Consider the following 12,499-nt stretch of genomic DNA (forward strand, 5'->3'; position numbering starts at 1 on the left):
ATGATTAACTTTAAAACTACAGACTTTGAGAGTCAAGATAAACCAGTTAATTTCTAAATATGAATAATGTTTGGATACTGTCCATGAAAAAAATTATACCTGGTTGTTACTTTTATGTTGTGCTTCACTCTCTGAATCAGAATCATCATCTTCACTTTCTTCAATACTTTGATCTTCTTCCTCTTCATCTTCTTCTAGATCATCTGAATCACTACTACTAATGCCTTCACTTGAGGTGTCTGATGATGTGCCTGAATCACTATCACTGTTGCTGGAACTTTCCATTGCTTTCTTCCTTGGTTTCTGGATAATGACAAGGTAGTTGGCAAGACTTTATTTTTCGAAAACATTCAAGTTTCAATAAAAGGTATGCTCTTTTTAATTTTCAAATGCTATTTTCAATCTCAAAATGTTATTGTAGGAAAAAGTCACATATTGTAAGGATAATTATTTAACAAACTGATCAACTTAACTTACATGACAGAACTCCTCAATAAAAAGTGCAAGTTCTGTCATGTAGAATATTGAAAATATCAATATAGCATATGTGTAGATGTATTCACATGGCTGCTAATCTTCAAAATGTGCGACAGACTAAAAAGATCAGTTCACAAAATGATTCCAACTATGATACATACATCAAAAGTTACACATTTAATCTTTCTTTTTGCAGACAGTGAGTCAGTAGCCAAACATTTACCTATAACATGCCACACACACCTTTCTGGGTGTGTCCAAGACTGAGTCCTTGCCTTCAAGAAACTTACCAGTGCTGGTGATAGGGGAGTATAGACAGATGCTTAACATAAAAACAAATCATTCCATATAATAATAAGTGCTGTAGAGAAGATAAAGTAGGGTAGCAACAGTCTTATGCGGCTGCTTTAGTTAGGGTCAAGGAATTTAACTCTTTATGTTTCATTTCAGAAAAGATTAAAAAAGGTAGAAGACAAGGTAGATAAATATAAAGAGAGATATTTATTTCTGGAACAGTTAAGACTCTGCAAGAAAAATAAAATCTAAAGCTGGTAGAAAGTGGCATTAGGTCACATAAAAGTGAAGTTTTGTGTTCAAGAACACACAATAGTAGTAGATAAAAACAGCAAAAATCATGAGATGAATTATAACAAATTAACAAACCAATCAAGTAACTTAGAATTCCTCAATAAAAAGTACAAGCTCTGTCACGTAGAACATTGAAAATATTTATAATTATTTAACAAAGGGAAAGTTAAAATTTCACCAATAGAAAGACTGAAAAGGAGAAACAGTGAAATGATGGAGCAAGAAGATTAAGTACGATCTAGGAACATTTAATAGCATTTGCTGATAAAGAACAAAATATAGAAAGAATAACAATAAATTACAAAAGTTATGATATTAACAGAAATACATCCTTTCATGACTACTCAGGATTGGGGAATGAAATACAGTAATATATCTCCACAACAGAAAGCCACATTGAAGCCACGGTTACAGATTGCAAATCTATAGTCTTTTTATTGTGTCTTCTGAACACTGATTCAGGTAACATTCATATAGTGAGGAGAGTCACTCCCGCCATTACATTCTGTTTGCAATGACTCTGTTTTTTTATTTTTTTGAGACAGAGTCTCGCTCTGTCGCCCAGGCTGGAATGCAGTGGCAAGACCTCAGCTCACTGCAACCTCTGCCTCCCAGGTTCAAGCAATTCTCTGCCTCAGTCTCCCGAGTAGCTGGGAGTACAGGCACCCGCCACCACGCCCGGCTAATTTTTGTATTTTTAGTAGAGACAGGGTTTCCCCATCTTGGCCAGGCTGGTCTTGAACTCCTAACCTTATGATTCACCCGCCTCAGCTTCCCAAAATGCTGGGATTACAGGCATGAGCCACCACAGCCAGCCTTGCAATGACTCTGTTTTAACTGCTCCAAACCAGCTAACAGAAGGCCTTCTTCAAAGATACACACTTCAATAAGCAGACTAATAGTTCCCATCATTTCTTGAGTTTTCTTCCCTCAAAGCGGGGCAGGCAGGAATGAGAAACTGAATTGGAATTGTATGGGAACGACCACAAGATGAGAAAGATCACAAGGTAGAGATTAAAGGAAAATAATAATATATTAATATTAAGACTACCATTTGTTTGTCAAAGAAACGGCTACTTCTTTGCAACCAAAATCTGTTGTTGTTTTCTAAGCATGTATAGTAAGACTGAAAAGCATAAGGTACCTAAACGGAAATAAACATTTTTGTTTTAGTAAGGGATAAGAAAGAAAAGAAATAAGAGAGTGACGTGACAGTGATTTAGCAGAGAAAAATTAACTCCTATTTAAATGCCCAAGGAATAAGTGTGTAGCTTTTTATTTAAAGGTGGCATGAGAAATGGGGACTATACTCCCCAGGAGTAGTCATCCAGAGGTGCTGGTTCTGAAGCTTTAGGGTGCATAACATTCCTGAGTCCCACTTCTAAACTGGGCACTTACTGTGATTCTGATGCAGGGAGTGTGTGCCGAGCATACTTTCGCCATGTGTAAAGAGTTCTAGTTTGATAAGGTAACACACTTAGCACTCATTAAAACAAGGAGAAATGAGAAGTGTGAGTATTAGAGAAATAGGGAAAAGATGGGTTTGTATCACAGTTTATTAATTTTCCCCCATCCAATCTGGGAAAACTTTCCAGAATCCTCTCCTTGAACTTTCATTTCACTGTATACTTATTTCTTTTAATAACAAAACAAATACATATTCAAGGCTATGATGTACCAGGCATAGTTGCTCAAGTCTCTGTTGATACAAGGGTGTGAGAAACAGACACCAGCTCTGCTTAGTGAGAACTAGAAGAAGAGAATCAACAAACAATTTAAATAATTGTTTTGAGTGATAAATACCATGAGTAAAACAGAATAACTGGATAGACAGTGTGTGCTGGGGAGTGGAGTGGGGCTTTGCTTTACACGTAGTCATCTCCCAAGGGAAAGCAAGAGCCAATCACCCAAGGACATAAGAGAAGAGCCTTTCAAGATAGGAAATAGCAAAGGAAAAAGCCACCAGCTAGAAGTTGGTTGGGTGTGTTCAAAAATGAAAAGGTCAGCAGACCAGTTAGAGCATAATGAATCAGGAGAGACAGTGGACGGAAATAAGCATGTATGAACTGGTAGAGGTCAGATCACACAGCTCTTATAAGCCATGGCAAGGACTTTATTCCCAGTGGGATAGACCACTAGTGGAGGGAGTGATGACATTTGATGCATATTTCTCCCCCGTTTTTTGCTGTTAAAAATACACATAACATAAAATTTACTATTTTAACCGTTTTAAAGTGTATGGTTCAGTGATATTAAATACATTCATAATGTTGTGCAAACATCAGTGCCATCCATCCTGTAAAACTGAAATTCTATACCTATTAACTCTTTTCATCTTGTAAAACTGAAATTCTATATCTATTAAACACTAACTTTGCACACCTCCTTCCATGCTAGCCACTGGCAACAATCGTTCTACTTTGGTCTATAATTCTGATGAGTCTAGGTACCTCAAATAAGTGGAATCATACAGTAAAGTATTTGTCTTTTTGTGTCTGGCTTACTTCACTTTGTATAATAATGTCCTCAAGGTTCATCCATGTTGTAGCAAATATCAGAATTTCCTTCCTTTTTAAAGCTGGATAATATTAACATGTATGTATGTATGTATGTATGTATACACATGCATCTCCCCCCATATTTTGCTTATCCAGTTATCTGTTGATAGACACTTCAGTTGTGTCTACATTTCAGCTATTCTGGACAATGCTGCTATGAGTATGGGTGTACAGAGACCTCTTTGAGACCCTGCTTTCAATTTTGGGGGGTACATACCCAGAAGCAGAATTGCAGAATCACATGGTAATTTAATTTTTAGTTTTTTGAGGAATTGTCATACTGTTTTCCACAGTGGCAGTACCACTTACTATTCTCTAACATGTAATATTTTCAAACCATAAAAAACCAGATATGTTTGTAAAGGTTATTTTGGTTGCTGTGGTAAGAATAATTTGTACGACGGTTGGAATAAAACTCATTCAACCTTGAATTGTTTTATTTTTTTCTTAACAGTCTGTATATTTTAGTCTTAATTTAATTATTTAAAATATCAATATTTATTCTAAATGCATATGTAGACTATATGAGGGGATTGGACTTAATCAGTGACTTTCAGTGAGAACGGCTGAGATAAGTACCCCACCACCCATGGGAGGTATCAAAATTAGCTGAAGAACATTTTTTTCAAACTACACACGAAAAGAATGAATGAAGCAACTTTTAAAAAAAGTTTTGAAAACTGAAAAAATATTGGGTGAAAAAGTATAGGATTTTCTTCTTTAGTTCCAATGCCCTTTATCTCCATTTTACTTGAACAACCCACTCCCACAAACACATGCTGAACCACATATCATCTGAAAGTGCTGTTCTTTTGAAATCTTAAGTTCTAGCATGCCTCACTTGAATAGACAATCTCTCTATAATGTTATTTCCACTTAGTTGCCTTAGACACTAATATGGTACACCTCAGAATCTATCTCTAAAACTGGGCAGAAAGAGGTGCCTCTGTGAGTTTTCAGTATGTTCTCCTAGTAATAGCTTTTAGTATGACAGCACTGACTCTGTTTAGGAATGTCAATGCAGGTTCCTCATTAGAACTAAGTACAGGAACTGTGTCATATTCATGCCTCCAAGGTCTTGTACAATGCCTTACACATTGTAGAGGCACCAGAGATTTTAGTTGATTTTAGCACTACTTCTTTTTTTTTTTTTTTTTTTTTTTTTGAGACGGAGTCTCGCTCTGCCGCCCAGGCTGGAGTGCAGTGGCCGGATCTCAGCTCACTGCAAGCTCCGCCTCCCGGGTTCACGCCATTCTCCTGCCTCAGCCTCCCGAGTAGCTGGGACCACAGGCGCCCGCCACCGCGCCCGGCTAGTTTTTTGTATTTTTTAGTAGAGACGGGGTTTCACCGTGTTAGCCAGGATGGTCTCGATCTCCTGACCTCGTGATCCGCCCGTCTCGGCCTCCCAAAGTGCTGGGATTACAGGCTTGAGCCACCGCGCCCGGCCAGCACTACTTCTTAAGAGGTAGGATAGCATAAGGGTTAAAAGCATGGGCATTTAACTTTTAGAAGCACATATAAAAATGCATCCAATGATATGATGTCTGGGATTTGGTTCAAAATAGTATGGGAATCAGAAATGGATGGTTTCAGTCAGTGTCTGGCATCAGAGAAACTGGCAGCAGCTCAGAGACAGGCCCTTAGTCCTTACACTAATGAGACTGCCATTGAAACAAATTCTATGGGAGAAGAGCCAAGAGCAGGTAAAGAGCAACAGGTGGAGAGTATGACACTGATACCTGTGTCCCTGGGAGGAAACAAGAATATTTTATCATGTTTGCTTGAGTGCTCAGTGGTGTGGGTTGAAAGGGAAATAAAATGGTTGTCTTGGGGTCTGTGTACAGCACTTTTGCATTTTTGTGATGGGTACTGTCAAGCTTCTTAGCATTACCAGATGGCCTTCCCCCAAGTCTTCATATAAGCATGCTATACTCTGGAAAATGTTTTCTATTGAGAAGGAAATTTAAAGATTTAGAGGAAATATATCTATGAAATATGCTCAGCAAAAGAAAATAAATGTATTTGTTCAGTTTTGTTTCATTTGTTCTCGAAAATATATGGAGCTTGGTGCTGCCTTGAAAAATGATAAAGAAAAGTTTGATAAAGTAGTTCTTAGGATTACAAATTGGAGTATAAGAGGCATGTAGCTCAGATTTAAAGTTCAGATCAACGTCATCTGCAGTCAGTGGCTACCCATATCTTGCTATTCTTGTTATGATGTATCAGAAGCTTCCTGTCACAATATTACAGCTGAGATGGTGAAGAACATCATGTGTGTAGGATCACAAACTTTCGACTGTCTTCCACTGGAAAACCAGGCCCTGAAAGCAGTTTTTATAAAACATAGAAGAGAAGACACAACTCTTATCTTTGTTTCCCAAATGTTTGCAGTTGATGACAAGGCTTTAACTCGGACCTCTCATTCAAGAAGAAATCAGAAATTGGAGCAGACCAAATCCACTGATAAGAGTGATCTAATACATAATATGCTAGATCATATAGTTAGAGGCTTCTCAGCTTACTTGGTTAGATAAATGAAACCTGGACTCAGTGATGACGTACATTTTATAAAGTTGAGATGTCACAGCTTCTGGCATAATGTAGAAGAGGGAATCCAAAAGTGTGGAGTGCTCAGAATGTAGAAATGAATTTACCACCTGCAAACTGCATACCCACCCTACTACTGGAACCAGTTAAAGAGCCAACAAGATCTACTCAGGAGGAAGAAACCACATTAACAATCTGAACAGGAAAAATTTAACATAAAGAATTATGGATTAATAACAGAAGATTAACTACTAGGAGGGATAAAGTGACCTCTAAATAATACAGGCAAAGGAGATGTAGGAATATGTACTTTTCATAGGGCTAAGGTAGAATAATGAAATAAAGATAAACTTGGAAAAGGGACTTTTTCCTCCAACCCCTTCATTCACCCAAGGCTGAGTTTCACTTTGTAGGAGAGGATGTGGCTATTGCCCATTGGATGGCAGAGAAACTCAATGAGGTATCACAGTCAAGGCTGACACACATAAAACACTGCTTGCTAAGATACCAGAAAAACATGGCTGGGAACTTGTCAGCTACAGTGGCAGTAAAATTAGCTTGAAAGCCACCTACTTTCCGAAACTTGATAGTTTCAGAAATGCCAGTGAGATGCCAGTGAAACTCACTAGATGGTGTATACTACTGGGTCTCCCGACCACCAATGGATCTTCTGGCTACCACCAGTAGAGAAGCTGTCAGCCAGCAAGGAAATCACCCATTGGCAGCCACAGCATAATTAAAAGAAGAAAACACTAGAACCAGAAAAAGAAGTCCCAGCCACATGTGGTTGCTCATGCCTGCGATTCCAGCACTTTGGAAGGCTGAGGCGGTGGATCCCTTGAGCTCAGGTGTTCAAGACCAGCCTTGGCAACATAGTGAGATCCCATCTCTGCAAAAAATATAAAAATTATCTGTGTGTGGTAGCATGCACCTGTAGTCCCAGCTACTAGGGAAGCTCAGGTGGGAAGATAACTTAAGCCTGGGAGGTGGAAGTTGCAGTGAACTGAGATTCTGCCACTGCACTCCAGCCCGTGCAACAGAGTCAGACCCTGTCAAAGGAGAAGAAGAAAGAAGAAAAGAAGAAGAAGAAAGAAGAAAAGAAGAAGAAAAAAGAAGAAAGAAGAAGAAAAAGAAGTACCATCTTCTTCTAGTGTTCTTCCAGGACCGTCTACTAACAAGGACTAAGATTGCAACAAGTGGCAAACCGGAAGAGAGTGATTTAGAGCTGAGAGGCAATAAATTGATAACTTGCAAAGTTGGGGATATATATGAAATAAAACTGGCCATGATGTGATAACTGTTGAAGCTGAATAATAGGTACAAATGATTATTCTGTCTACTTTGTATATTTGAAAGTTTCCATAATAAAAGGTTTTCTTATTCACTCTTTTCTAATGCACTGGAGTTAACCCACTTGCTCTCAAATCCTGGCTCAGTCACTTAGTGGCTAATTATTTTGGTGCTTTGCTTCTCCATTTGTAATAACAGTAGCTACTTCATTTCGGATATAGGGAGGAGTTAATATATATTATATGAAAAGCAATTAGAGAAGAGCTGATATGCAGTAAATTCTCAATACATTTTATCTATTGTTACTATTTGTATTATTTATACTTGTACTGACACCATAAATATACATATCTATAAAAATAAAAGTTGGTAATTCATAAGAAATTAAACCATAGATTTTGTTGATATGACCTTCAGAATGCTAACCTTATATATATACATCTGTTATATATTAGTCCTTCCAAGAATAACTTACCTTATCCTTGATTTTGTCAACTCTAGCATCCAAAGGCTGGTTTTTGCTTTGTTCCTGATTACATTTTCGATTTCCTCCACCTGAGCTTGTACTTTTAGTTTGTCCCATGGAACTTGAAGCAGTAGTGGATAGTACAGATGTGTTGATACCAATTACAGATGATGTATTATTTCCATTTATTGACCCATTTACTCCTTGAAAATAAAAATAAACATGCTTATACAATGGAATATTATTGCATCATTTAAAAATAAAGTGCAGATATATGTACAATTGGATGAACTTGAAAACATGGTAAGTGAAAGAAGACAGAAAAGGTCATCTTGTATGAGTCCATCTATATGAAATATTCGGAATAGGTAAACCTATAGGGACAAAGTGAAAACTGATGGTTTCCAGGGGCTGAGGGAGAGGGGAATGGGGAGCAACTGCTTAATGGGTATAAAGTTTCCTTTTGCAGTGATAAAAATGTTTCAGAACAAGATAGAGGTGGTGGTGTACAACACTGCAAAAGCATTAAATATCACTAAATTATTCGCTTTAAGATGGTTAATATTATGTTAACTGAATTTCACCTCAATTAAACAAAATGTTTAGAAAGATAATGAAATGCAAATGTTCTCCTTTTAGAACAAACTTTGTAAAACACTTAAGTGAAAAGATAATAAACCATCTAAAATGTTGTTATAATTTTCAAATTATATTCTAACAAGTTATTAATTGCAGAAATATTAGTGATCATTTAAAAAACAGTACTAGGTTATTAGTTTTAATGAAGTTAATACTTAATTACAGAAGAAGTAACACACTATATTGGGTTACATATAGGGAGGTAATGAAATACAGAGGAAAAAGCAGTGGAATTGGGCTAAAATCCTGACTAGGCCACATCCATATGTAAGCAGTATTTTCTTGAACAACTTATTTGACTTTGGCTGTAAAAATAAAATACTTCTAATCTCAAAGAATTATTGTAAGAATTAAGCAAGAAAATGTGAAAAGGTCTAGTATAACATTATAAAACTGTTATTAAGGCCGGGTTTAGTGGCCTACGCCTATAATCCCAGCGCTTTGGGAGGCTGAGGTGTGAGTATTGCTTGAGGCCAGAAGTTTGAGACCTCTGGAAACATACGGAGACCCTGTTGCTACAAAAATTAAAAATAAAATTTAAAAATGTAGCTGGGCATAGTGGTACATGTCCGTAGTCCTTGGGAGGCTGGGGCAGGAGGACTGCTTGAGCCCAGGAGGATGAGGCTACAGTAAGCTATGATCACATAACTGCACTCCAGCCTGGGCAAAAGAGTGAGACCTTGTCTCTATTAAAACAAACAAACAAAAACAAAAAACGAAAAAAAGGTATTAAACCTGAACATTATGAAAATATATGAGAATGGAAGATTTATAGCTCTTCACTTATGTTAATGCGGATACCTTTTTCGGGACCATTTCGATTACTTTTTCCTGAAGTCCTTGAATGGAATGAAGAAGAATCATGATTCTGGGCTGGGGGAGCAAATAGAGGTGGAATTCCCAGTAATGGTGGAAAGAAGGTTGCTCCTGTACGTGTATGAGCATCGGTTGTTCGCCACCATTCTGCACCTCAAAACCAAACAAACCAACCAAACAAAAATATATAAATTAACTTTCCAGTTAATATCACAATGGCTTTCTATGTTTTATTTCAAAAATAATTCAAGTTTCATCTTGGAACAAAACTGCTGAATTGCTCATACTTCTGATTGTTTTCCTAATTTTAAACAGTAGAACTTGTACACTTAACACTCTTCTCATTAGGCCACTATCTAAGGATCTTCACTTGGCAGCTTTGTGGAGTTCAAGCTTGTAAAGGACAAAGGTAGTCCACAGTTTAAAAAATGAAAGTGAAAACTAGGAATATGAAAGAAGTATTTCACTCTTCGATGACTTATCCCATTCTCATCTGTTTTAAACCCTTAGAATTTAAGTTTACATCTACAACTTATGTTAAGACTTTCCTCAGATTACATACAATATAAATCTGGCTCCGATAAATCAGATAGTCTAAATAATAATATAAGACTACTGTAATCCACTATACCTTAAGTACATTTATGGAAGAAAACTTCTATACTTAAAGATAACCCCATAAATACAGCAAAATCAGTAGGCCTTTTTATGTTCTAAAAAATAAGTTCTCAAAGGAGATTTCAAAAGCAAGTAATTTCACATTAAAATATAAAAGATTTATAAAGCCTCCCCCCTTAAAGTTAATGATGAAAGCCTGAATTTTGTTTTTACTTCCACTCATAAATTACAGATAACAATGACTGTTTTATTGATATAAAATGACCAGTGGTAGAAAATCATTCAATAAATGGTAAATACTTAAAGAGTATCTCTTTAAAGTTTTAGAAAAGGAAATAAGCCAAATTTTACACATTTTTCAAGGAAGGATGAAGTAATCTTGTATTGCCCCATCTAAAATCTCAAAAACAATCTTCTCCAACTGGCTAGTCTGCTAGATTACCAAATCAGTTATTATCTTTCAGACCAGACTTCCAAAAGATATGGGGTATTTTTCATTGACTATGACAACCATAAGAACATTAGAGGAAAAAACCCCACAACAATACAGTACTGAAGAAACTCAAAATTGTCAGGCTATTGTATTATATAATCGTTAAAACTTTTCTAGGAATATCCTTCATTAAAAATAGAAAGTAAAGTGGTATGCACCTTCATTATCTAATGGCAAAATCTGTAGTTTAAAAGAAAAGTGAAATTTTCATGGTAGTTGCCAGTTTCAAAGGTCTGAAAAACAGTATAAGTAGAAAACTGCAAAAGCTATTCTTCTGCACTGCAGGAAGGTGTTACTAGTAAAATGATACCAATGTATATTCAGCCATGCCTGAACAGTGGGAACTGAACCAAGAATAACTATACAAAAGCATTGATCATTTATCCACTGTTTAGATGAAAGATGTACATTTAGATAGGAAGACAAAGTATGTGTTTTAGGCTTGTATCAGCACAGTCAGAATCTTGTTATTTACAGGTTTGAAAGCTAGGTTCTACCTAGCTGATAAAAAGTTACTGTACTGAGGACCAGGCACAGTGGTTCACACTCGTAATCCCAGAGCTTTGGGAGGCTGAGGTGAGAGGTTCACTTGAGGCCAGGAATTTGAGACCAGCCTTGGGCAACAGAGAGAGACCGTGTTGCTATATAAAATTTTAAAAAGCAGGGAGGGACTGAGGTTTCCCAAAGATATTTATATAATTTAACACAGAGTCTGTAATGAAAGTGGAATTCAAAGACTTTGTAAACAACCAAAAAATTGGTAAGGTAATGAAAGTCTAGAAAGATTCAAATATTTTAGACATAATCAAACTCAGAAAAAAACATTTTAAAAAGTACTCGAGAATGTCAATGGTAAATAAGCACATAGCTGGGTGTTGTGGCGCACTTCTGTAATCCTTGCCACTGGGGAGGCTGAGGCACAAGAATCACTTGAGCCTGGGAAGTGGAGGTTGCAGTGAGCTGAGATCGCACCACTGCCCTCCACAGCCTGGGTGACAGAGTGAAACTCTCTCTCAAAGAAAAAAAAAAGTAAATAAGTACACAGTAGAGATTAGAGAAAACAATGGGAAAATGTGTGTTATAAATAACCTGACACCACAGAAGAAAATACAAAATAAGAAAAGAAGATTAGTTAAATAAAAAGATGCGAATGGTAGAGCTTCTGAATATAAACTTTACAAATGTCTGATGTTATTTCATAGGATATAATTTTTGTTAAGTGACAAGCTTGTCTTCCAAATTTAGGAAAATAAACAAAATTTCGTCACAAATCAGCTTGTTGATAAAATGAAAAATACAAAATACGGATAACATAAATCAGCATATGGTAAATTTCTAAGTATATTCAAAAGAAAGAACAGCATAGTAGCAACATTTAACTTTTTTTTTTTTTTTTTTTGAAACAGATTCATGCTCTGTTGCCCAGGTTGGAGTACAGTGGCCTGACATGGGCTCACTGCAACCTCCATCTCCTGGATTCAAGTGATTCTCTTGCCTCAGCCTCCAGGGTAGCTGGGATTACAGGCATGCACCACCATACCTGGCTAATTTTTGTAGTTTTGGTAGAGATGAGGTTTAGCTATATTGGTGAGGCATCAAGTGATCCGCCTGCCTCGGCCTCCCAAAGTGCTGGGATTACAGGCATGAGGCACCATGGCCAGCCAATATTTGACATATTTAACTCAAAGAGTCTATTAATAATATTTCAGAGGACATAATAGATCTCAATTTGAACCTAGAAGATTTAGCAGAATTTAAAAATCATTCATACTTGATACAGCCAAAAATACTTTGCAAAAATTCATGGTAATTTAATATTAAAATTAATTACCAAAAAAATTACAAATATTTTAAAAATTACCATGAAATACTATTTCAATATAAAATGGAAATAATTTTATTATGCTAATATCCATTAAATAATTTTACATTTATTGATTTAATTTGAAATGCATATTTTAGAAACTACATAAAATGTAAAAATAAATTATTCCTCATTAAAAATTC

The 12,499-nt window shown here is 36.3% G+C and overlaps 1 protein-coding gene across 4 annotated transcripts in view; it reads right to left on the bottom strand.

The window, feature by feature from the left end:
- The window catches only part of BAZ2B (bromodomain adjacent to zinc finger domain 2B), a 310,475-nt gene that overhangs the window by 126,076 nt on the left and 171,900 nt on the right, over positions 1-12,499 (bottom strand). For 3 of the 4 annotated variants that reach the window (XM_025405435.1, XM_025405434.1, XM_025405436.1), the window contains 3 exons: positions 9,367-9,534; positions 7,936-8,129; positions 100-303 (listed from right to left, as the gene is read on the bottom strand). In XM_025405435.1, the coding sequence (XP_025261220.1) occupies positions 100-303; positions 7,936-8,129; positions 9,367-9,534 (566 nt within the window). The remainder of the gene's footprint in view (positions 1-99; positions 304-7,935; positions 8,130-9,366; positions 9,535-12,499) is intronic. The other variant, XM_025405437.1, reaches the window with a different exon arrangement.

The sequence above is a fragment of the Theropithecus gelada genome, chromosome 12 (genome assembly GCF_003255815.1).
Source record: "Theropithecus gelada isolate Dixy chromosome 12, Tgel_1.0, whole genome shotgun sequence".
NCBI lineage: Eukaryota > Metazoa > Chordata > Mammalia > Primates > Cercopithecidae > Theropithecus > Theropithecus gelada.